Raw genomic sequence first — 26525 nt, 5'->3', positions numbered from 1 at the left:
TTTAATTCACGTTTAAGTCATAGATTAGGAAAAAATTGAAATAACTAAAAATAATATGAGAGCTGATAAAATAGATAGTATAATGTTTCAACCATCTATAATAATTTGACATTTTGATAAGTCAAAACATTAAATTAGCATTGTCATCTCTCAATATGTAAGGGAAAAAGCATCAAGAAATACAGAAAACTAAAAGCTTCTTTCTTCCCAATAAAATCAATGCTTTAGCAAGTACTGTATAGAAATTTCCATTCCCAATTTTACTGGAAAAAAGAATAGCAAAAGAAAGGAGGCTAGCAGTGACCAGGGCCCAGGGTAGGAGGGGGGCCAGAGGGAGAATGGAGAGTCAGTTTAATGGGTACAGAGTTTCATTTGGGGGTGATGAATAGCTTGATGGCTGTATACATTGCAAACATACTTAATACCATTGAAATGTACATTTTAAAATGGTTAAAGTAGTAAATTTTATGTTACATATATTGTACCATAATGTTTTTTAAAAAGAGCAAAAGCAAGTTGAGACTTTTAAAAGATAAACGAAGTAGGGGGATGCTTGGGTGGCTCAGTTGGTTGGGCGACTGACTTTGGCTCAGGTCATGATCTCACAGTTCATGAGTTTGAGCCCTGCATCGGGCTCTGTGCTGACAGCTCAGAGCCAGGAGCCTACTTCAGATTCTGTGTCTTCCCCTCTCTCTGCCTCTCCTCTGCTCATGCTCTGTGTCTCTCTCTCAATAATAAATAAATGCAAAAAAATAAAAAAAAAAAAAAAAGATAAAGTAGGATTAGCCCAGTCCATAACAGTCATTCTGATTCCTCCTCTTTTCATCTTCTTTGTTCATCAAGCCTGGTTGATTCTTCCTCCTTGATACTCTCTCTCAGATCCCACCACACTGTACTTCTCTGACTTCGACAATCTCTGAACTGCATTTGCAGTCTACACTCACTCTGACTCTAATCCATTCTCCAGACTTGGCTCATGGTGAGCTCTAAAAACGTGATTTCTGATCATGTCTGTCTCTTGTCTGCTTAAAATTCTTTAATGACTCCATATTCTTTAAGATAAAGTCCAAACTCCATAGTATTTTATTTATGTATACTTCACCAATTAGTTTACTAGGATACTGCTTAAATTAGAAATCCTACAATATTGCAGGAACTAAAAATGGGGCAAAGAAAAAAAAGGTTACACTCTCCCTGTTCTGCTGGCTAACTTCTAACAGTCTCTTGGGACTCCATTCCATTGGATGTCTTCTTATCACCTAGAAAACTTTGCTGATTCCTGGTTGGGGCTAGGAGTACCCCTCACTCCATAAACTGCACACAGTGCAGGACTCTGTCATGGAACTCTATCACAACTATCTCTCAGACCATGAGATGATAAATTTCTCCAGAGGAGTAGTTAACTTTCAGCTATGTTTTGTTTTTCCTAGTATGGTGACAGATACATAACATCTGCTCAATAAATGCTGTTAAATGAATGAATGTGCCAAGAGAAAGATCATGTCACCAGAAACTAACACCCAAAGAATTAACTACTGGAGACACACAATAGGATTAACTCTCTCTTGTAAGAATATGCTCTCATATTCTTACTATTTCTTATTAACAATAATACTTACTGTGATCTCTGTGCCATGAGCAACTCATTTTTTGCAAATTCAAAGTCTTTTGGACCCTCACTTATAAGAGTATCTCTACCAGATGGCCTTTTTCCTTTCTGGACTTCTATTGGATGATTAAATCTAAAATAATGATCTCCACCAAGAATCACCCGATCACCCTAAAGCACACAAAAAATTTACTACTTGAGGTGAGTTTGAACCACAAGCTTACATGGGACAAATCATTAATCTCAACAATTCAATATAATCTAATATGGTAATAATAAAAATAAAAATCATAGCAACTAACATTAAATATTTTCTATATGCCAATCACTGTGTTAAACAACTTACATATACATTATCTCATTTATGTCTCACAACAACCCAATGAGACACTACTATTATTTCAACTTTAAGAATAAGGAAGCTAAAGAGCACAGAACTTAATTAACAATAAGCACTCGCTGAGCTTACAATTTGCAAACACTGTGTTAAGAACTATACATTATTTCATTTAAGCCTCCCCTACCCCGAAAAGTAGAATATATATGAAGTGACCAAAGGCCTTGCTTTGTCTGCAACACACTGGTTTATGCCTGTTCTCCCACTGTAATTATTGAAAATGTTCTCGGGGTGGCTCAGTCGGTTGAGGTCAGGTCATAATCTCATGGTCTGTGGGTTCAAGGCTTGCATCGGGATCTGTGCTAACAGCTCAGGGCCTGAAGCCTGCTTCAGATTCTGTGTCTACTTCTCTCTCTGCCCCTCCCCGGCCTATGCTTTCTCTCTCTCAAAAATAAATAAATAAACATTAAAAAAAAAGAAAAGAAAAGAAAATGCTCTCAAAACTGTCCCGCTTTGGATGATATATAATCACCCTAGTTAAATAATTTTTTTCAAAGATCACCTAGCAAATGACCAGGGCTTCAACCTTGTCTGGCCTAATTCCAAAGCCCAGCTCTTTACTGGACATATAATGATATTATCAGTGGTCAGCTCTTCAGGTACTGGTTTACAGTGATACAACCTGTGTCTTTACACAAAGGCAATTAGTAAATTAATAGAAAAGATAATTTTAGAACAAAAAATCCTTAATCTAGTTCACTACCTTATCTTAGGAGAAAACTGGGATTCACATGAATTAAACAACTTGCCCAAAGTGAAACAATTTGTTATATTTTTAGCAACAGCTAACTTACATGATGTAATACTGTGGATTCCAAAATATGTTTTCCATTTATATATGTCTTTGCCTCTCCAACTGGGATGATACTCACTATCCCATCAGAATTGTTTATAATACTGTTAAGATAAGAAGCACATTGTTATAATTACAAGACAGATGAAAAAGTAAGAAACGGGCAATATGAAATCATCCTGCTTGGGCTATTCCTTTGGTGTTAAGGTTCACATCAATTTCTGACCAAAAAAACTTAAAATTCTTTTATTTTCCTCCAACTATATTTTGAACTTTTGGTGAAAAAAAGCCTGGCTTATTTAGCAATTCTGTCCACCAGTGGTAGGAAGGATGTTCACTGTATATATTTTGATAACGACTACTTTAAAAAAATACCAGGGCGCCTGGGTGGCGCAGTCGGTTAAGCGTCCGACTTCAGCCAGGTCACGATCTCGCGGTCCGCGAGTTCGAGCCCCGCGTCAGGCTCTGGGCTGATGGCTCGGAGCCTGGAGCCTGTTTCCGATTCTGTGTCTCCCTCTCTCTCTACCCCTCCCCCGTTCATACTCTGTCTCTGTCTGTCCCATAAATAAATAAAAACGTTGAAAAAAAAATTAAAAAAAAAAAATACCAATCTTCTCCCCAAAAATAAAATGAAATAAATTCAAGGAAAAAACATTAGAAGATTGACAATAGTGACCTATGAATGAAACAGTTTTAAGTGTTTTATTTTTTAATTTCTGGTTTTATGTAGGAGTTTTAAAGATGCATAGGAAAACAAACATTCTCTTCTCATGAAAAGTAGGGTAATACAGAAGGAAAAGCATGGAAGCACTTAGATGCTTAGATTAGACTCCTTAAATCTAATTAACTGGACCCTGACACTATGGAAAATCAGCTATAAATGCTACATGTTCCTTTGAGTCTTTTTATTTAGAGAATAGGAAAGACACTCCAAAGTCATCTTTGGATTAACTTGACAGAGAGGAAAAAACAGCAGCAAAAGCTGAGTCCTAACCCAAAACCTCTAGCTGTTGATTCGGCTCCAAGATCTATAATTAAAGAATAACAGTTCAAATGGAGCATCTAGAGAAAAGAATCTGGAAGGAATAGCTCACCCCTAAGCAATACATCCTTCCTACCAGTCTAGGGTCTTAGGTAAAGATTTAAACAATATCTACTTGTTCTGATTCCTTCTCTCTCCTAGGTCTATCTACTCTAACATCAAAATTCCTTGGCCTGGCATTCTGAACTCTCCACAATCTGGCTTCAACCACCAACATTCTTTATCCATCACTGTTTCCCCATAAGAATCCTATCTTATACTCAACCATCCATATCAGAACCCTGAATTTGCCTTGACATCAGCTTCTCTCTTTTGAGTCATTTCTTCAACATAGGAAGAATGTCATCGCTTCCACCCTTCAAGGACCAACTTAAATGCTAGAAGCTTGGGGTGCCTGGGTGGCTCAGTTGGTTAAGTGTCTGACTTGGTTTTGGCTCAGGTCATGATCTCACAGTTCATGAGTTCAAGCCCCACATCAGGCTCTGTACTGATGGTAAAGAGCCTGCTTGGCATTCTCTCTCTCCGTCTCTCTCTGCCCCTCCCACACTCTCTCTCTCAAAATAAATAAACTTAAAAACAATTTTTTTTTAAATGCTAGAAGCTTGTCTTTAGGATTCAAACTATAAGTGGACTTTACTTCTAAGCACTAAGAATGCAAGACCCGTGTAACATTAATACACATTGATAGCTACTGAAGTTCTTTCATTCATTAAGCCCCCATGTACTAGATATGTCTCAGCAATGAAGACAGACACAAACCCAGCTGTCATAAAGCTCACTGTGTGGTGAGTAAGACAACAGTGATGAGTGTACTAAAAGGGGAAATACAGACTGCCAGGCAAGCAGGGGACTTCCTAGTCCCCTACTGGACTATTAACACTTTGGGATTATGTCATGTATCTTTGCCACTGGTGTAAATAATAGGAGATTTATTTGTTATAGAAAGCAGTGAACTAATAGAAGAACAAAAGGACCTGAAGAAGGGGATTTGCCATACTAGATACACAGACATTATAAAGCTCAAATAATTAAGACTATGGAGAGTATTAGTGAGAAGAAAAAGATTCCCATATTTTTGGAGATTTTTTATATGAACACTACAGATCACAAAAGAAGCAATTATACTATTTAATACATGATACTGGGAGAATTGGTGATTCACATGAGAAATAAATGAATTTAGATCCCTACTTCACACCAAACAAAAAACCCCAGAACTACTTAAGGACTTAAATGTGAAAGCAAAACTTCAAAACATCTAGAAGAAAATTTAGAACATCTCTATGACCTCAGCGTGGAAAGGATTTCTTAAAGAAGACACAACTGTTGTAAAGGGAAAAGATTGATGCTATGTACTACAATAAAATGAAGAACTTTCATCCATCCTAAGGCACAATAAGAGAGTGAAAAGATAAACTACACACTGGAAAAAAAAGATACTTGCAACACACAAAACAAAGGCTTGGCAATGAGAATATATAAAGAACTCTTACAAATTACCAAGTAAAAAAACAATCCAACTAAAACACAGACAAAAGACAGAAATAGGCAAGTCACAGAAAGACAAACTAGTGGCGCCTGGGTGGCACAAGTGGTTGAATGCCCGACTCTTGATTTTGGCCCAGGTCATGATCTCACAGTTCGTGAGATGGAGCCCCATATTGGGCTCTGCGCTGACAGCCCAGAGCCTACTTGGGATTCTCTCTCTCCCCCTCTCTCTGCTCCTCGCCCACTTGCTCTCTCTCTCTCTCAAAATAAATAAACATTTAAAAAATAAAAGAAAACTAAAATGGCCAATACATGAAAGTCCATTAGTCAAAGAAATGCAAAAAGAATCCACAATGAGATACCATATCATGTCTACCATACTGGCATAAATTAAAGTCTGAGCATACCAAGTGTTGACAAGGATATAGAATAATAGGTACTCTCAATGCCAATGGAAGTAAAAACTCATAATCATCTTGGAAAACAAATTTAGAAAACAAATTTTGGAAAACTAATTTGGAAAACACTTTGGAAAACAAATTGAAAATTATTTTGGAAAACAATTTGAAATTACTTTGAAGTAAAGTTGAATAAGAACATATCCTATAATCTCAAGTATTCTTAGCTATAATCTAAGAGTGTTTCCCAAACTTTAAAAATTAATACTATTTTAGCATAATTAGACCATCATAATATTTATACAGCAGATCAGGGTAAACGGAAAGGCTGCTCACAGTTAAACATGACCGGTCTGGTAGGTCAGGCCTCCCAAGTTCCTAACTGGCTACCACTTGAGGGCTCGCATCTCAGTTTATCATCTGAGAAACTTACTCTAGAGAAACTCTCCACATTTGTACCCAGAGGCATGTATAAGAATAGACACAGCAGTAACATGGTAACAAAAAATTAGAAACAATCCAAATGTCTATAGACAAGAGATATACTGTAATAATATAAAAGATAGATAAATACACCTAATAAGATACTTCACAGCAGTAAAAATAAAAGAACATTAACATGAATGAATCTTGAAAACAACATGGAGCCAAAACAGTTTACGTACACTGTCATCCCAACAATGTGTATATAATCATTCAATTCATATGAACAAAATTCACATAGAACAAAAAACTTTTAATTTGTCAATCCAACCAAAAATCTTGCCATGTAAGATGGATAGAAGTTTGGGGTGCCTGGCTTGCTCACTCAGAAGAGCATGTGACTCTTGATCTTGGGGTCGTGAGTTCAAGCCCCACATTGGGTGTAGAGATTACTTAAAATAAACTTAAAAAATAAAAAAAAGATGGATGGAAGTTTAGTTTAATGTCAATGATTATCATTCCAAGAAAAGAAATGATCCCTCAACCAAGAGATCACATACACCAAAACAGAAATAGCATTACACTGTACCTCACACTGAGAGTAATTAACCTATCTTCCTTGCGAAACACTCAGAATGTCAGTTTGCCTTGGCTAAAAGATGCATTCGAAGAATTATACCAAAGAATCAGTATAAATGAACGCCTCGTGTGAAGGAAACCATACACTACCAAGATACAGAAGCCTATTTAAAAATGAACAGGTGCCTTTTTATTTTTAGAAGAATGACATACCAGTGATCATCAGCAATCAGCACCCCAGATAACTGAATATCATGGCTTGAGTTTGGTCCATACTTTCCAACTGTCGTTGTTCCTTCTTTTATCATATATAACAGCATCTCTGATAGCTGAGGATCTTCATTGAGATTGACAAGGTTTGGCAAATGGTTGTCCATTTGAAATGTAATTCCTGCTTTCTAGCAGAGATCAGAGAAAACAAATTAACCTTAATGACAAGCATCAAATTATTAAATCCACCTAAAATAAATGGTCTATGTTAAACATTAAAATCACTGTATGTGAAGTCTCAATAAAGGTTTCTTAGACTCTCTACTTCATGAGTTCTCTATGACTCTTACCATCATACTTCTTAGACTTTTAGAGCTATGCTAACCTTTCTTTGATCTTCACCATCCTCAGCCCTCTCATACAACAATCCATCATCCCCAAAACTGTGCCTATTCTTATTGACTGATTGTCTTTAGAATGGGTCAGTTCCTTTTGCTGTGTCTGCTGCCATCACCTTAGTTCACACCCTTATCACCTCATACTTGAACGACTGCAGCAGCCTCCTGATCGCCCTGTCAACAATTCCTCCTGTCTTCAGTCCATCTTACATCCTATACCAAATTAATGCTCCTGAAAGAGTATTCTCAAAATGTCAACTCCCTGGTCAGTTTCAATCACTTTCCGGTTCACACAGGATAAAACAAATTTCTTAGCTTGAAAATCAATAAACTAACCATAACATATGCTGCCAATTTTATCTCCCTATGACCTTATACAAACTGCCTGCTCCCATAAAACTGATCTACACATCCTCTTCTGAGCACACCTTAAACTTTTATACCTTTACTCTCACATAATTTTCCTTTCCTAGAATGCACTCTTCCTTTTTTCTGCCTATCAAAATCTTGCCCAAGCTTCAAAGCCAAATCTTCAAAACTCAAATCTCACTTCTGTGAAACTGGACTGACCACTATCAAGGAATATTCTACCCTTCCGCTCAATTCTTATGATACTTTGCCTACCAATCATTTGAAATGTTTCCTTCACTGCCAATACCTTTGCCCTTGACCCATGCTCTCCCATCTCCCTTTAGAACCTCATTCCATTAAGGGCTTTTGATTCCTATAAAAAAGTTTAAGTCAGGGTGCATGACTCAGTGGGTTAAGCGTCTGACTCTTGTTTTCAGCTCAGGTCATGATTTCATGGTTTCTGAGATCAAGCTCTGCATCAGGCTCAGAGCCTGACAGCATGGAGCCTGTTTCAGATTCTCTCTCCCTCTCTCTCTCTGCCCCTCCCCTGTTCAGGCTCTCTAGCTCTCTCTCTCTCAAAAATAAGTAAATAAATTAATTAATTAAAAAAAGTTTAAGTCTCTTCCATCCTTTAAAGAAACAAAACCAAAAGGAACAAAATAAAATTTCCCCACAATCTCATAGCCCCTTCCTGATTCCTTCAGTTCCCACTTGAGGTTTTCAGGTTTACATGTATGGCTCTATTTCCTTAGTCATTCTTTAGCCCACTGTCGTCGGACTTCTTTGACCACACTGAGACTTCATAATTTCACAATGCAATGCACACACTTCAGAAACCTGGGCATCATTCTTTACTTTTCCATTTCTCTCAACACACACATCGAAAAACACCCTCTGCGCCTATCAATTTGAACGCCTTTCTATCTCATGAATCCAGCTCCTCCACTAGACATTCCCCCACCACTTCTTTCCTCCAAGCTCTTACCATCTCTTGCCTTAAACATGGTAACAGGCTCCTACATGAATAACCTCCCCACACATCATCAGTCTTTCCTCCGTCAAATCCACCATTACCAGAATCATCTATTAAAACACAAGTCTACTCATGTCACTCCCTTTCCATTTAGAGCCCTTCAGTAGCTCCTAGTCACCTAAATTCAAATTCGTAACTATGTCATGATCTGAATCTTGCATCTCCCTCCAGTCTAATCTCTGTCACCAGCATTAATATACAAGTTAATTCCGTGAATATCCAAGCTGTGTTGTCCCTCCATGATTCTGAATATGGGACTTCCTGCTTAGAAATCTTGACTTTGGTAGCCTAACAAAATCTTGTCTCTTTCTCTTTAAAGTCCTCCTTAATAACCATCCCCATCAAAGTTAATTACTCCCTCCCATCTCCTGCTCTCTACCTTTTATATGCTTTTCATTGCATTAGATTGAACCACATGACCCCATGACCCTCCCAGTGTTCAACCATTTTTTACCTAAAAAATGGCAGTGTCATATGGTTCAACTGAGTCAAGTCAAACTGCATTTCCGTCATCTATTTACATTTTGTAAACCTCCCTTCAGATCACATGCTGAGGGCCAAAACTACATTTTATTCATCTTGGGCCACCCCCATGCCCAGCACAGCACAAATATTTAATATTTGTTGAACCAAAGTAAATAGAATTAGATGGTTTGTTTATATTTTAACTTTCCAACACAGCCATGGGCTCTAATAATCACAATCTTTATCTTGACACTTCTTTACGCTAGTTCTGTTTATGGTATTGCTTTGTACAGAGTCAGTATGCAATGAGCATTTGAGACATTAGATTTGCATATTTACTGTCATCTTTATTTAATTTTCAAATCAGTTTAGAGAGTTGAAATGATACCTGTAACTCCTTTGTTTCTTGAAGTTTTCTTTTTTCGGCTTGTTCAAATTTTTCTTTCCAGGCTCTTTCCAAAGACAAAAATAATAGAGTTAAAAATATCCAGACACGTAATACTGAGACTCAAAAGACCATCAATAAAGATTAGGAAGCCACTTCGGAATATTTAACAAATGACAGTCTGGGATGGACTGCTCTGTTCACACAGAAAGTAGAGAAACAGAGCTGCAGACCCCTCCCAAGGTCCTCCCTCTCCACCAGCCCCAGCCCCACCAGTCCAATGACTCCAGACAACACCCTGACATCTGAAGTACTAACTACATTCCACCTGTGCATCTCCGCCATGTCTCTTTCCTGTTGATGCAGTTTCATTCTTAAGGATGTAATTTCTTGCCGGCACAGCCTATATCGTTCGGGGTCAATATTTCGGCTGTTTCTTTGAGCAGCTTTTAGCTTTTCAATTTCCGCTTTCAATTCTAAATATTTGTAAAAAGATGCATGATTAACAACATCTGATATGTAATAACTACCACAGGAGGCTTAATCCTCCAATCTTACTTGAAATTTTAAATATTATTAAATAAAACAATATTTGCAGAAATCAATTTTACTTTACTTACATTACCTATAAATCCCTACTTAACCTGAAAAAGTGCTCCCATGTTAATGAATCCCCCCCCCCCCCCGCCTCATAAACACTATGGCCATATAATGTAGTGTCCAAAGTGGGACACTTTTGAGAAGGAAAGGCAGAACTATTCATCACACTGAGACGGCAGATATAAACTAGGACGGCCCTGGCAAACCTTACTCATAAAAACATGTCTGATAAAAATCAAAGATTTTTCAAGCTGGAATTCAGAATACTTATTTTTAATGAAAACAGCCCTATTTGTGAAAGAGAGGGGAATCCAAAAGGGAGAAAATGGACTGTGATACAATAAACTCGTTCTTCTCTGGCCTTCTCCTCTGAAGTAGCTATTCACCCTCTGCTGCTCAAAAGGACCAGAGGACAAAGGACTATGACAAGATGGTAGTTCCACATAAGCCAAGAGAAACTGCACAAATCAAGGGTTCCTAGCAGGTGTTCAAGCCCATCCTCAGCAGGTGATTCCCAAAAGATAAACAGAACGTAGTATTTAGCATAAATGAAGTTAGGCCTTTGCTAGAAACTCAAGCCTTTAGATCACTATCTTTTTTATTTATTTATTTATTTATTTTTAATTTCTTTTTTTAATCTTTATTCATTTTTGAGAGAGAGAGAGACAGAGCATGAGCAGGGGATGGGCAGAGAGAGAGGGAGACATAGAATCTGAAACAGGCTCCAGGCTCTATGCTGTCAACACAGAGCCTGATGTGGGGCTTGAACTCAAAGACTGCAAGATCATGACCTGAGCCAAAGTCGGACGCCCAACTAACTGAGCCACCCAGGCGTCCCTGTATTTTACTTTATACATGGAGAGAGTGCATGAGCAGGGAAGAGGGGCAGAGGGAGGGAGAGAGACAGAGAGAGAATCCCAAGCAGGCTCCACGCTCAGCACAGAACCTGATGCGGGGCTCAATCCCACAACCCTGGGATCATCACTTGAGCTGAAATCAAGAGTCAGACGCTCAACCGACTGAGCCACCCAGGCACCCAGGATCACTATCCTTTAGATCAATGAACTAAGCAAGAGTAGAGCTGATAAACAGAATGACAATGGAGAAAAGGTCATAAGAGAAAAAATAATAAATAATATTATTGTTATTTTGCTGTATGCATCTATGGCTCAGTCTGTAAGATGATTTTGCTATGCTTGCTATTTCCCCTTTACCCACTCTCTATTTTCTACGCAGTTTTCCTGATGGTTTCTTTATTCTCTTTCCCATTGTCCTTCCAGTTCACTTCCACCATCACTGTAGAATGATGACTAAAATCTATTATAAATAAGTATGAAAGAAAAATCTTTAATTTTCTTAAATTGCACATTTTCATGACTAAAATTAATATTTGAGATTTAACTGTTACAAAATAATTTTTAAATTTTTAGAAACATAGTCACCTCTAATTAACTTAGCATTCATATCTTCATTTACTTTGGCGATATTGATTATCATGCGGGCTTGGCTGGCGTATCTAAGCGTGCTTAATGTTTCCTCAATGTTGCTGGCAGCAGGACTGACTGTAGCAATCATTGCAGTTTTTGAGTTTCCACCCAGACTTTCTTTTAACAGCCTTCAAGGGAAGTAAGTTATAATTAGACTTTGCTTCTACAACAACTTAATAGCAGTGATTATCTAGAAACCACAAAACAAGCTAATAGGGTATAAACACAGAATTATACTCTTCACTCAAATACCATTCCGAACTTTTTTTTTTTTTTTTTTTAATAAGCTCTATGGCCAATGTAGGGCTTGAACTCATGACCCTGAGATCAGGAGTCGCATGCTCTGCCGACTGAACCAGCCAGGTACCCCACCATTCAGAGCTTTTTTGATATTTGTAGCTACTTTTAGATCTCATGAACATTTTATTTCCTTTTATACTTTTTATATTGTTTCATGAAACAATAGCCAGTGCAAAGATTTTAAAATATGGCTAACCATCAAGTATTTAGTAAGATAGCTCTTCCCTCTCCCCAGGCTAGACTCTGAGCTACTTCAGGAAACAAACGATGTGTGTTGCTCATCCCTGTATTCCCAGTGCTACCACAAGCTTTCTGAACAGGTGCTCATATTGAATATGATGAATGGACATATAAACAAAAATTTTGTTTTCTACTATACGCAAAAGCCTTATTTTAGAAGAAAAAAGGTAGTATGAGACTAAAATGCCTATCTTTATTAATGCAGAATGAATTTCACTATTCTTTAACTGAAAGGCACACACACAAAAATCAGATTTTCCCTTACATGTTGTGAGGCGACAACTACCTTCTAATAAGCCAATTGTAAAGACATGTTGCTGTCAAGTAGAGATACAGTCCTTACCAGAATTATTATGTATTAATGCTTGTCACAAGTAGATATTAAATCTATACAGATGTAATTTGAATGTAATGTATCTGATTTATGAAAACATATTCATTAATGAAAACACATATTGAATACTTAAAATGCTAGCCAAATAAACAAGATAATTTCACTTTACACACATACCAACATGTTCGGTGATATCATGTATGCTCAAACATTAAACATTAAGCACTAAAAATAGTAAGTATAGTTAACAGGTGCTTACATGGATATAGAACATACTATGTATTAAGAATTTTACATTAATTATTTAATCTTCACTATAACCCTAAAAGGTAGGCATTGTTATTATCCCATTTTACAGAGGAGGAAACAGACTAGAGTATTAAGGATTTGACCAAAGTCACATAGTTTATAGGATGCAGAGCTGAGATTAAAATCCATGTAGGCCGGCTCCAGAATTCACACCACTAAGCACTTCTGCTCTGTCCCAAAGCTACATGAAGTCAGTCAATTGTTCTTTTCCCCACAGTATTCACTATATTTTATACAATTCTTTGTACTTCAAAAGATACTTGCCATGTAAGAACAGATTCACGGTAAGGAACAAAACCTCTCTTCCGGTTTGCTTGTTCAGAAAGCGCAGATATAACCTTTCCCAATGTGAGCAGGGACTTGTTAATACTCACACCTTCCTGCATACAAGATAATAACATCTAATTTAAAATAACTGCTCAGCAATAAATTTATTTCACAAAATATATTCCTTCCCTCATATAATTATTGAGTAAATATTTTCTACCATAAACTACCACCTTTTTACAACTCAAAATTTACTAATTTTCTTTACAAAGTAAACATAAACAAAAAGTAAAGATCTCTTTTTAAACCACAGCAATGCAATCCATAAATTGCACATAAAGTTTTTTGTTTTTGTTTTTTATTGTTGCTGTTGCTCCTGCTAAATATGTTTAATATTAATCTGCTAAAAATAATGCCATGGGGAATAAGTTTTATCAAAATCAGAAAAGCCTCATATTTTTTGGTAAAGATTTTACTTCTTTAATTAATCTCTACACCCAACGTGGGGATCGAACTCACAACCCCGAGATCGAGTCACATGCTCCACTAACTGAGCCAGCCAGGTGCCCTACCAAAGCCTCATATTTACCTTTAGGCGCTCTCCACTAGTCTGAGCTGTGGAGCAGCGTTCACTGCCCGCCAGATCTATCAAGTTTATCCGACTTGTTATTCTGTGATCATGTTCTTCACCTTCCACAGATTCTATCTGTAGCAAAATGATAGTAAAATAATGTCATAAATTCTTCTATGACTTGCTATCAATGTAAGTCTTGAAATGGAAAGTTATACAAGATTACAAACGACTCATTTATTTTTGAAACTATCCCTTCATGAATCTGTGACAACTTACAATGCATACATATCCAAGAATATATGGAGCAATGCTTGCATTATGCCACAAAGAAGTGACTTTAAAGAGAGAAAAACTCACAACTTCTCTATTAAGAAAACAGCCATAAATAGAGCAAAAGCTTAACGAACACAAAGGTGTCGTTTATCCCAGCATTAAAGGAGCAAGGTATTTAAAAGCAACATAAATGTTCAACAGTAGAGAAAAACTTGAGGAACTGGAATAGTCAATGGAATATTTCAGCTATGAAAAATTATATTTGGCAAAGAATTTTAATAGCATAAAATTGTTGCAGATCTTGTAAATGTGTTTAAGTGTGACTGTAAAATAACTAAAATATGCCAAAATATTTAGAGATGTTTTATTTGAGTAGCAGAACCTATGGCTGAATTTTTTAAAATCTCTGACTTTCTGATAGGTTTTTCCAAATACTATACAATTACCATATATTGATAACCTATTATCATATATTGATATAACACCAATAATATAAATTAATAATCATGTTATTGACTTTTTAAACAGCAAAAAAAAAACTCTGCCATATATACTAAAAGTCATTCAGTTATTGTGTATACTCAATTCCAATTATGTTGTATACATAGATTACTATACTCTTACCTTTGACTTAAAGAATAAAATAAGAAAAACATAAAACCTGAATACAGTCGTTATCTTACCTAAGAAAATAATCAACAGAAAGAATACCTTGGTCTGGGTCATCACCAGGGTAAAAACTGAATGCGATCGGGAGCTTTTATCATTCATACCAGTAGCAGCCGTCGCTCTTTGTTTATTTCCCAATTCTAGCCAACTCTTAGAGGAAAGAAGAGAGGGAGGTCAGAACTGTAAACTAGAATTTATCGGAACAAATTAAGGAACAAAAAAGTTACGTAAGCATGTTTGGCAACATATATGCTTTATAATCTGTTTATAAAATGAAATAAATACATGTTTATCATTTAATAATTTGTATTCCCATTGTCAATTTTGTTTCCATCACAGATATCTGAAACCGGAAATCACACCTTTATTTTTTTTTTTTAAGATTTTATTACGTTTGAGTAATCTCTATGCCCAACTTGGGGCTCAAATTCATAACCCCAAGATCAAGAGTCACATGCTCTACCAAATGAGCCAGCCAGGCAAATCATATTTTTAAAATGCTATTTCAATAACTCTCAGCTACTATGATGGTCAATTTTTATTTTTAGTTAAGAAGAGTAATTCTTTTGATTAAAGTTTAACAAACAAAATCAGCTCATAATGAATTAACAAGATTAACTTTTTACTTATGTAAGTAGTAATTAAGGAGAAATATTCTTATGAATACTTAAGATTATGATCTGTATCTAGTGGAAAGAAAATAAAACACAATCAGTCTTACCTGGATATCAGAGTAAGAACTGACAACATTCCTATTTTTAAAAAGTAAGAAGACAAAATCAATTTAACTGATTATTACACTCTTATTCTCATAATATAATAACCTCTCAATTATATAATTACTCTCTAATGACCACAATTGAATAATTCATAGGTATTATTATACTGATTCTCACAGAATCTTTCACTATCTCCATTCTTGAAGGGTAGAAAATAAAATGCTTTAATTTTACCAAAAAGCATGATTTTAATTAATGAAGCAGCTTAGCTCTTAACATTATAATTTTCAAGTCTAATTCATGAGACCAAAACATACACTTGATGTATACATGGGGGTGGATATGCTGGTATGTATGGATCTTAACATAATCCCAGTTTTATTAAATGGAGCTGAATCCATTCCTAATCACTTTCTCTTTCCCTTAAGAAAGCATTTAGTGGGAATGCAAACTGGTGCAGCTACTCTGGAAAACAGTACAGAGGTTCCTCAAAAAGCTAAAAATAGAACCACCCTACAACCCAGCAATTGCACTACTAGGCATTTATCCAAGGGATACAGGTGTGCTGTTTCGAAGGGGCACATGCACCCCAATGTTTATAGCAGCGCTATCGACAATAGCCAAAGTATGGAAAGAGCCCAAATGTCCATCGACGGATGAATGGATAAAGAAGATGTGGTATATATATACAATGGAGTATTCCTCGGCAATCAAAAAGAATGAAATCTTGCCATTTGCAACTACGTGGATAGAACTGGAGGTATTATGCTAAGCGAAATTAGTCAGAGAAAGACAAGTATCATACAACTTCACTCATGAGGAATTTAAGATACAAAACAGATGAACATAAGGGAAGGGAAGCAAAAATCATACAAAAACAGGGAGGGAGACAAAACATAAGAGACTCTTAAATATAGAGAATAAACAGAGGGTTGCTAGAGGGGTTGTGGGAGGGGGGGATGGGCTAAATGGGTAAGGGGCATTAAGGAATCTACTCCTGAAATCATTGTTGCACTATATGCTAAACTAACTTGGATGTAAATTAAAAAATAAATAAATAATAAAAATAATAAAAATAAAAAATAAGAAAGCATCTGGAGTGTTGAAAGATGAAGTAAATGACTCAGTATGTTTCACACTCTCAACACTGACCTTATCTTATTACCTTCTCCCCTCTTCAGCTTCAAGTAATAGATATATAAAGCAGCTCAAGAGGGAAGGCTTAACTTAATAGGGAAAAGGCAGGGGGTAGGGAGAAAAATCAAGTATTTCACACACAGCATAACACTCTATGCTTGGCACTTTACACATGTTGTGAAATACATAAACAAATACAAAAACACGCAGCCCACACTCTAGTTGGAAAGAGAAGGAATGGTTATTTGAATAATATTAAGAGTAGAAGGCTAAATAGTTTTCCAGGGTTTCAAAGCTGGGGAGGCAAATGAGAACAATATTCACTCTACTCATTTCTTTTCTCCTTGCTCTTGCTGAGCCAAACACTTACATTGACAGAGCTTCAACATATGGTCCAGAAACAGGATGCTCCCTTACTCTCAGCTAGTGGAAGCAAACATTAGCACTATTAAGGGCATGACAAATTATTTCATATAAAATATAATTTTAAATGATTTTTTTTGTCTATATTTTGAGTTTAAGGCAAAGAGATTTGCCTTAACTTGACCCAGGGGTAAATATAAAGGTTCTCACAAACACAAATCTGTAAGGCATTAAGACAATTTCAATATCCAAACTGTTTTCTAATCGCACAATATGCTACAGTTGACTGTAGCATCAAATATCTTACTAGTTCTATATTCTTAAGACCTGCACTAACTAGTATCTCTATGCTTCTAAATATGTCTCTAAAATATGTTCGATAAATTTCAGACAGTTAAAATTGTTTTCAGTTTTACATTATACATTTTAAACTTTGTAACCAGAAATGTTATCAATTTGCTAAATAATCTGGTAAGATACATATTCTATAATAACAACACAGTTTTTAAACTTCTGGTTTTTGGCTTTATAGACTTTTAGGGATTTGGCATTTGACTTAAGTGGTCCAACTCAACTCTGGAACAAATATTTTATCTTTAATTTGTATACAATATTTGCTTTACAAGAGGCTAAATTTGATACCTAAGTTAATTTCCACTAACAATAACATTCAGCTTATTTACTATTGATTTACTTATTTAGACTGTAGATTCCAAGCATTTGCTATCATTTAACAGCAATTTTAGTCAAAATGTAAGCTCTCTAGATCATCTTGAGAACCAATATAACTACATGCATTTACAAAAATAAATTAAAAGCAAATTATAAATTGTTTCAATCTTACTGGTTGCTTTCTCTGCCCATTTTCACCTTTACAAACCAGAAGGTCATGAATTTTTTCATTATATACTTCAAAAAAGCTCATTTCAAGGTGGTAGCTGACCTAGTAGGAAGAATAGAGACACAGCATGCAACTTATTTTAAAAACCCTTGTATTTTTTTTGCAAATCATATATCTGATAAGGTTCTAGTATCCAGAATATATAAAGATCTCTTACAGCTCAACAACAAAAAGACAAACAACCCAGTTAAAAAATAGGCAAACAACTTGAATAGACATTTCTTCAAAGAAGGTAAGTTCTACTTACTAAGATCTCTCAAATGTTTAACCCTACAGTCACTGACTTAATCTAGCTCCTTGTCATGCCTTCCTTACACAGTTTACAAGTCCCACAGCTGATCTCTTTGCATCCAGTTAGTTCTACTTCCTTTCAATCCATTCGCCACACTGCAGCCAGAGCTATCTTTTTTTTTTTTTTTTTTTTTTTTTTTTAAGAACAAAGATGATCCTTTGACTTCCCTGTTGACCTTCTATAGCCTTTTAGATTCCTGGAATCATGGCTCACAAAGTCCTTCATAAGCTGAGTTCTGCCTGCTTCTTTAGTTTCATCTCTTGTCACCCCCCACCCTCAGATTCCATGCTTAAAGTAAACAATTTATAGATTCCCAAAGTCTCTCTACTTTTTTTTTTTTTAATGCTTATTTGTTTTTTGAAAGAGCACAAGTGGGGGTTGGGGCAGAGAGAGAGGGGGAGAGAGGATCTGAAGCAGGCTCTGAGCTGACAGCTTCTGTGCTGACAGCAGCTAGGCCGATGTGGGGCTCAAACTTACCAACCGCGAGATTATGACCAGAGCCAAAACTGGACACTCAACTGACTGAGACACCCAGGCGCCCCTCTACCTTCTCGTTTTCAAATCTTTGCACACACCGCTCCCACTGCCTAGAATGTCCTTCCCCCTCTTCACCAAGCTAATAACTGCTGTTTCCTTCCAAAATAAGCTCAGTTGTTCCCTCATCTAAGAAAACCTATCTCCCTCCTATCTTGTATATTCTCTCACAGCACATCTTCCATTATTTCCTTAGTGGCGAGGACTCTGATTTTAATTTGATTTGATTGTTTTCTAGTCTGATACGAAGGTTTACAGATGAGAACATACCTCTTGGGTTTGTTTTTTGGCTACTTGAGCAAAAAGATCTTCACAAAACCTTGGAATTATTCCTGGTTCCTCACTAAGTCCCATCATCCTGAAAAATACATAATAAATGGGGAGTGGGGTGCGGTGGAGAAGTTACATAAAATTAGCATTTTTAAAATTCTTTTTGGGGAAAAGGGTTTGGGAGTGAATGGGAAGCAAGCTAATTAAACCTCATTAAAATCTAATAATGTAGGCTCTGAAGCCAAATCTTCCGGAGTTCAAATCTTGATCTCACCACTTATTAGGCCTGTGACCTTGGACAAGATACTTGACCCCAATAAACCTCAATTTCCTCTTCTGTAAAATGGGAATAAATAGGAGCTACCTAATTCAGAGGGTTGTTGTGAGACAGTATAAACAGAGTCTTTAATACAGTTCCTGGAAGAAACTCAGTAAACATTAGCTACTGTTAAAATTCTGAGTATCTCCTTCTAGGACAGGTATACCATTACCATTTATCAGATGACTTACTTTTAATTCTCACAAGAATACTTACAAAATAACCTCTCAGGACTTTGGTTTATACAAGAAATATAATGTACAGTCAAATGGGCCATTGACACTTACAAGCTAAACAGTATCTTCTGCATAAGCTGAAGCCCAGAGGTTAAGTAACTTGCCCAAGTTTGCAGAACCGGTATATAAAATGGATGAGATCTGAGCCCAGATCTGTATGGTTTCAAAACCACATTCTTTCTATCAAACCATGCTGCTTCTCACCAAAGACTTAAAGGTTTCTCAATAATTGTACTTGGAATAAAACTTACGTATATGATTTTCCAGAGCCGGTCTGACCATAAGCAAAGAGACAGGCATTGTAGCCTTCAAAGGCTCGTTCCAGGAGCGGAATAGCTAGGGTCTCATAAACAGTTGTCTGGCTGGCATAGTTTGGATGGGATTCATCAAAAGACCAGAATGCAACATCATAAATAAAATTATAAACTTGTTTCATGTCGGGATGTTCCACAGCTATTTCCTCTCCATTCATGAAGACCACCTGGGATGCTCTTTCAACCTTCTCTCTTTAAAAGAAGCACAAAAAAAAGAAAGAAAGAAAGAAAGAAAGAAAGAAAGAAAGAAAGAAGAAAACGAAGCACAAAGAAAACTATTATTTTAATTATTTTGAGTATTTTTCCCATGAAATATAATAAGAACCTCAAAACCAGTTAAATATAAAATTCCTGTAGGTCAAGAGAATTCTTTAGTTTTCCGTGGACAGTGCAGACCAGCTAACATAATTATGGTGGTTTTCCAAAATATACTTCCTTTGGCTCCAGTTGCCACCACTTAAAGGGCAAATGGAGTTCCAGAAATGTTATCTGAAAAGTTACCCTTCTTTTACAGGATTTTCCATCTTTTTCCTTTTTCTCTTGAGCTCTCCCTTCTCTCATCCCACCTACTATAACCTACCTATACTCTTCAGTTCAAATCTGGAAACTTTTTAATATAAATAAATTTTGTAGGTGCAGATCTATACAAAGCTGACATGAAACGCAAATATAAGTGCAACAAACTCAGTTAAGTGTAATTTCAATCATAAATCTCTTGGCCACTAGCTATTGTTACTGTTAATCCAAAGGCCCCTCCCTCTGTTAGGTTATCTCCCTTAATATTATGGATCTTCATGTCCACCCTCCTTCCATCTCAGACCTACGTAGAAATCTTCCACTTACGCTACTTTTGCAGGAGAACATTATCAGTCCTTGTTTGGTCCCAGATACCCCTTTTTGTCCCAACTCTGCTTTAGATCAGAATTCATCCTGGAAAGCACCTGCCTCATCAATTTGACAAATGCCCCTCCACCCCATCTATAAACACAGTTTACAGGGCTTGTCTGATGAGTCTGGAATCAGGCACTGGGGCCCTTGCTAAGTTCTCTTCGGGGTAGTCCTCCATCATGGGGTTTGTTCCTACCAGCTCTGTTCTTTCTGTTGCCTCTCATCCTGTCATGATTCTGGAGGCCTTTTAGGTTTCCCCACCCTCTCTCTCCAGTCAACTCACCCTCAGTTCTCTCACCTGTCACTAACCCCACATTTTTTTTTTTAACGTTTATTTATTCTTGAGACAGAGAGAGACAGAGCATGAACGGGGGAGGGGCAGAGAGGAGGGAGACACAGAATTGGAAGCAGGCTCCAGGCTCTGAGCCATCAGCCCAGAGCCTGACGCAGGGCTCGAACTCACAGACCGCGAGATCGTGATCCGGGCTGAAGTCAGATGCTCAACCGACTGAGCCACCCAGGCGCCCCTAACCCCACATTTTTACTAACAGGCTTTAAAGCACTGTGTAACTTGCCTCAAACTACTGACGCTTTAGGTTCAAACTAGAGGCTCCTTCCCATTGCCACCATATCCTCTCATATCTTGCTTAGATATACAAGTCAAAAACTACTAACTCTGAAGCTTTTCACGGTCACTCCGTAAAACATTCAAAAATAATCAGATGCCACATTCACGTCCATCTTTTTCAGCCTTACCTGTAATCTGTGACCATCTCATTCCCAATCACTTTGGAGAGAGATTTTTTTTTTTTTTTGCCATCAAAATCAAATCTAATATATCACTGCATTTATAACTACTATAGATCAGAGATGATGATGGGGATGATTCTACACTGGAAGGGGTTTTGGAAGGATCTTTATGGGAAGTAAGTGAGCTAACAAGTGCTCTTTTTAAGAGAAACAGAGAATAGCCCACCATATCTTGCAGATTTGAAAGCAGACTGCATTAGAGACTTAAGTATTTCCGACTTTTTAAAAGCAGTATATCAAAAGAAATTTATATTTGCAAACTCCAGTGACTTCAATGTTTTAATTTTACAGCCAATCATCAAAAATAATCAGGGTACTACAACTAAACCTAAAAGTCCTCTCTACATAGAAATGCCACGCCACGCCTGAAGATACACGAATATGCTCACTTTCCAAAAGCAGAGAGGAATCACACACATTACGTGTCACTAGCTCAGCCTTAGACATTAAAAGGTGAGGAGCGCCTGGGTGGCTCAGTCGGTTAAGTGTCCGACTTCAGCTCAGGTCATGGTCTCAGGGTTCGTGAGTTTGAGCCCCACGTCGGGCTCTGTGCTGACAGCTCAGAGCCTGGAGCCTGCCTCGGATTCTGTGTCTCCCTGTCTCTCTGTTCCTCCCCGCTCACACTCCGTCTATCTCTCAAAAGTAAATAAACATTAAAATAATAATAATAAATAAAAAACATAAAAGGTGTAACATACCTCTTGCTGAAAGGCCTCACCCGTACTGCCACTATCACTTGACTGTTCTCCACCTTTAAGGGGTCTGTCTCTGCAGGGGGGTTCCGACCTGCGGTTTCCTCTTCAAGAGGGAGTGTATTTTCTCGTGACCTTTCCCTTTCATTTGCAGGCAGAGAACTTGTTCGCTTTTGTGTAGCTTGCAGGCTAGGCACCCTCTTTTTCAGCAGTGACAACGCAGCTGGGCTCGTCAGCTGTGGCGTGTCACACTTCGGTGTCAATCGGTGTCCTGCGATATATTTTGTAGGTGTTCTTCTTTTTTCTAAGCTTTCAAATTTATTTGCAGATTTTGCAGTATCCTTCCCAATACTTCTGTGAGGTAGGTTCCCCGACACTTTGATGTTCACCTTGCTCAGAAGAGGTTTGGTTGCCAAGCGTCCCGATGGAATAGCTTCAGTCTGACCCTGGGAATCAGTGGGTGCTCTGTTACTTAAGTACTTAAGTGTGACCTTTTCATTTGCCCCAGGGAGGGCAACAAATGTCTCTTTGTGGTTTTCAGTGGCCGTCATTTCAATGCGTTTTGGGTCCGCTAAAGGTACAACCGGTGCAATACAAGGGTTTTTATCTTTATGTACAGTCCTTACATTTGTACTAGCTTCCAGTGAAGCACCATCATTTTCGGCTGCACTGCCCACATTCTGTGTTGTTTTCCACTTTTCCCCACAATCTGTTTGAGCTGTTTTCCGCTTCTCCACTGATTCTGTTTTAGCACGCCGCCGCAACGTAAGACGTGTTTCTGCAGTGTTTTCGGCGGAGTCTCCCAACTCACTGCTAAGCAAAGAGGATTCTTTGTTCCTTGTGACTCTTCTCTGAAGTGCCAATCTACCTACAGGGTTAGGGGTCAGAGGTACATCTCCTGTTTTTTTACAGGCAGAAATCACATAAGTACTGTTAATGTCTCTGATTTTCCTTGCTGATCTCAATAATGGATCATCGTGTTCACATTCTGTCATATCCGACATCAAATGCAGCTCAGGTCTGCTACCATGGGTGAGGACATTCAGCGAGGAACTCCCTGGGGAAGAAGGTATACCAAGGATATCGCTGTTGTTTCTATTATGTGTGGTGAACACTGACATTGTGGCAGCAAGTCGTCTTAAAAAAGGAGGTCAGTGAAGCAACTAAGCTCTTCTTTAGACATTCATTTCACTTCCAGCCATATTTTAAGTATCAGTTTCCAAAACTATCTGCTAAACTGTAAAAAAAAAAAAAAAAAAAAAAAAAAATGAGATTACACAGACTCTAAACAGACTTTAAAAAATATGAGAAACTTAGGGACACCTGGGTGGCTCAGTCAGTTAAGTGTCCAACTTCAGCTCAGATCGTGATCTCGTGGTTTGTGAGTTCAAGCCCCGCGTTGGACTCTGTCCTGACAGCTTGGAGCCTGGAGCCTGCTTCAGATCCTGTGTCTCCCTCTCTCTTTCTGCCCCTTCCTTGCTCATGCTCTGTCTCTCTCTCAAGAATAAACATTTTAAAAAAAACATTTTTTTTTTAAATATGAGAAACTTCCATTGTGAAAGTAACTTCCCAGAAGTACACATTAGAATAAACCACGATCTCCTCCTCAGATACTATTCCCAAGCAGTTTCAGACAAATCTCTGCCTTCAAAGAGCTTACAATCATTGTGCAACAAATATTTACTGAGTCCCCATTATGTGCCAGGCCCTCTGACAGATACTACGGATTTCAAAATCAAGACCCTGTTCCCATTTCCTCAGTCTAGAAAGAATACACAGATAACCACTATATCAGGCCAAACGTCCCAAACGACTTAAAGGATGTAAAAAGTGCATGTCAAAGAAGATATATGAATGGCCAACAAGCACATAAAAAAGATGCTCAACATCACTAATCATTAGGGAAATGCAAATCAAAACTACAATGAGATACTACATCACACCCATTAGGATGGCTACTAACAAAAAAAACAGTCTTGGCAAGGACTGGAGAAATTGGTACCCTGGTATACGACTGGTAGAAATATAAAATGGCACAGCCAGTGTGGGAAATAGTATGGAAGTTCCTCAAAAAATTAAAAAACAGAATTACCTTTTGATCCAGAAACTCTACTTCTGGATATGTAACCTAAAGAACTGAAAGCCGGGTCTTGAAGAGACATTTGTACACCCATGTTCATAGCAGCATTATTCCACATGACTAAAACATGGAAGCAACCCAAGTGTCCATGGGTTGGAGAATGGCCTTACCAAAATGGGGTATACGTGTACAATGAAACATCCTTCAGCTTTAAAAAGAAATTCTGCAATCTACTACAACTTGAATGAACCTTGAAGACATAATGCTAAGAGAGATAAGCCAGTCACAAAAAAAAGACAAATATTGTATAATTCCACTCATAGGAGGTACTTAGAGAAGTTAACATCATAAAGACAGAAAGTATAACGGTGGTTGCCAGGGGCTGGGGGCAGGGGACAATGGGAGTTATTGTTTAATAGATATAGAGCTTCAGATTTTCAAGATGACAGAGGATTATGGGAATGGATGGTGGTGATGGCTGCATAACAATGTGAATGTATTTAAGGATATACACGTTAAAATGTGTACATAGGGGCGTCTGGGTGGCTCAGTCGGTTAAGCTTCTGACTTCGGCTCAGGTCATGATCTCGCGGTCCGTGAGTTCGAGCCCCGCATCGGGCTCTGTGCTGACAGCTCAGGGCCTGGAGCCTGTTTCGGATTCTGTGTCTCCCTCTCTCTGACCCTCCCCCGTTCATGCTCTGTCTCTCTCTGTCTCAAAAATAAATAAATGTTAAAAAAAAATAAAAAATAAATAAAATGTGTACATAAAAGTAGATAAGATGATAAGTGTGTATTTTAACACAAGCAGCAGCAGGAGGAGGAGGAGTAAGAGGAGAAGAAGAGGAGAAGGAAGGGAGGGAGGGAGAGCCTGTCAGCAGAGATTTTTATTTAAGTACTCTGTGTTTGCAGATTAGGAGAGGGACTAACAGAAACCCTAGCACCTAAATCAAAGGCTGGAGTAAAGCATTTTGATAATACCTGTTGCATGTATGTTAAATACAGGAACAGTCATGGAGATTAGTTTGAGTGGTGTCACAAAACAGAGTATTCCCAAATAAGTAGTGCAGACAATAAATATAAGTACTGTAAATTAATTACTTGTGTTGAGAAAAATTATGCAAGATTAGATAAGTGGACAGGTTGCCCTCTAGCAATTAGACAACAAAGTAGACAGGTGTGTAAGTAAATATGTCAACAATATCTATCCGGCATTAATGTTTAGAAGAAAAAAAAAACAGCAGTGACAGCTAAAAGGCCTGGCTTCTACTCAGCTCTGCCCCAAACTGGTTAAATTGATGTAAACGAGTCTTTAAATTTGCATGCCGGGTTCTAACTTGTAAAATGACACTTGCTCAATTCCGTAGATAATGCTATTGAGGAACAAAATAATAGAAGTTAATCTTTAAGTAAGTCTTTTAAAGTTCTAAATGAGTAACAGTCATTACCCCCACCCCAAAAAATCGTCAGGACATAAGCTCCTCCCTTCAACCTTTTCTCTTAAAAAAGTATAGAGTGTTCCTATTATGGAAAGAAATGTAAAGGCAAGAAGATTCCGGAAATTCTAGGGCAGCCAAAAACTATTTGCTACTTACGCTGATAGACACTGCTTTCTGTTTGGGGGTGGGGGGTGGGCAGGAGGGGGTTCGCCATAGAGTTTTAAAAGGAGTGGAATGAATAGAAGGGGGAAAAAACTGTCACAACCCAAACCAAAAGATCCCCGTGGATGGGTTCTCAAGCTAGTCACTCCGAGGGCTGGGACAGTGAGTGTACCTCTTAATGTCAACCGACTGGGCGAGACTTCGGTGGGTGAGGCTGTGGGCCGAGAGGCCCTGAAGTCCGGCTGCGCTGTCCCCGCAGAGGCGCCGCCCGTGCGCGTCCTCCGGGGGCCCCTTCGCCGCCGACCCGGATTCCGGGGTGGTGGGGGGACCCGAGCTAAGGCCTCCGCCCACACCTCAGCGGTCGCCGGTAAAGAAGACGCCCTCTCGCCCCGACACCGATACTTCGCCCCTCCGCAGGGTTCGCCACTCTCCGAGACCTCCCCGAGGAAGTCCCCACACCTCTCACAGCCCCCACAACCTGCTCCCTCTGCGGCAGGAGTTTGAATGGGCACCCTGCATTTTGATTGGCTGCTGGACGTGGCGTCGGGCACCGCGCCCTCGCTTCCTCCCACCCCCAGGAAGCGCCGTTGTTAGGTCTCAGCGAGTCCAAACACTATATCCGACCGCCCACTTCTCCTAGGCAACGGGGCCCGCCCCTCCCCAGGCTCAGCTACCGCGCGGAGCTTCGGCCCCTTTAAATGCGGCTGGAGGGAGGAGCTGGATTCTGAGTGACTTATGGCAGCTCACT

The 26525-nt window shown here is 38.2% G+C and overlaps 1 protein-coding gene across 1 annotated transcript in view; it reads right to left on the bottom strand.

Moving 5' to 3' along the window:
* KIF14 (kinesin family member 14) overlaps positions 1 to 26283 on the bottom strand; it is a 56550-nt gene extending 30267 nt beyond the window's left edge. The window contains exons 1-16 of the mRNA XM_086694831.1: positions 25950 to 26283; positions 22106 to 23336; positions 19647 to 19901; positions 18841 to 18928; positions 17688 to 17786; positions 16851 to 16903; positions 15346 to 15376; positions 14667 to 14774; positions 13698 to 13814; positions 13106 to 13221; positions 11614 to 11786; positions 9900 to 10047; positions 9575 to 9638; positions 6943 to 7127; positions 2801 to 2903; positions 1620 to 1780 (exon numbers count right to left, since the gene is read on the bottom strand). Coding sequence (XP_086550957.1) covers positions 1620 to 1780; positions 2801 to 2903; positions 6943 to 7127; positions 9575 to 9638; positions 9900 to 10047; positions 11614 to 11786; positions 13106 to 13221; positions 13698 to 13814; positions 14667 to 14774; positions 15346 to 15376; positions 16851 to 16903; positions 17688 to 17786; positions 18841 to 18928; positions 19647 to 19901; positions 22106 to 23220 — 2816 coding nt within the window. The 5' untranslated portion in view covers positions 23221 to 23336; positions 25950 to 26283. The remainder of the gene's footprint in view (positions 1 to 1619; positions 1781 to 2800; positions 2904 to 6942; positions 7128 to 9574; positions 9639 to 9899; positions 10048 to 11613; positions 11787 to 13105; positions 13222 to 13697; positions 13815 to 14666; positions 14775 to 15345; positions 15377 to 16850; positions 16904 to 17687; positions 17787 to 18840; positions 18929 to 19646; positions 19902 to 22105; positions 23337 to 25949) is intronic.
* Between the last annotated feature and the right edge of the window lie 242 nt (positions 26284 to 26525).

Source organism: Puma concolor, chromosome E4, assembly GCF_028749965.1.
Source record: "Puma concolor isolate L17-30 chromosome E4, mPumCon1.1.hap2, whole genome shotgun sequence".
In the NCBI taxonomy this organism is placed as follows: domain Eukaryota; kingdom Metazoa; phylum Chordata; class Mammalia; order Carnivora; family Felidae; genus Puma; species Puma concolor.
The sequence above is the reverse complement of the archived record's forward strand: the minus strand, read 5'-3'. Positions and strand labels throughout refer to the sequence as shown.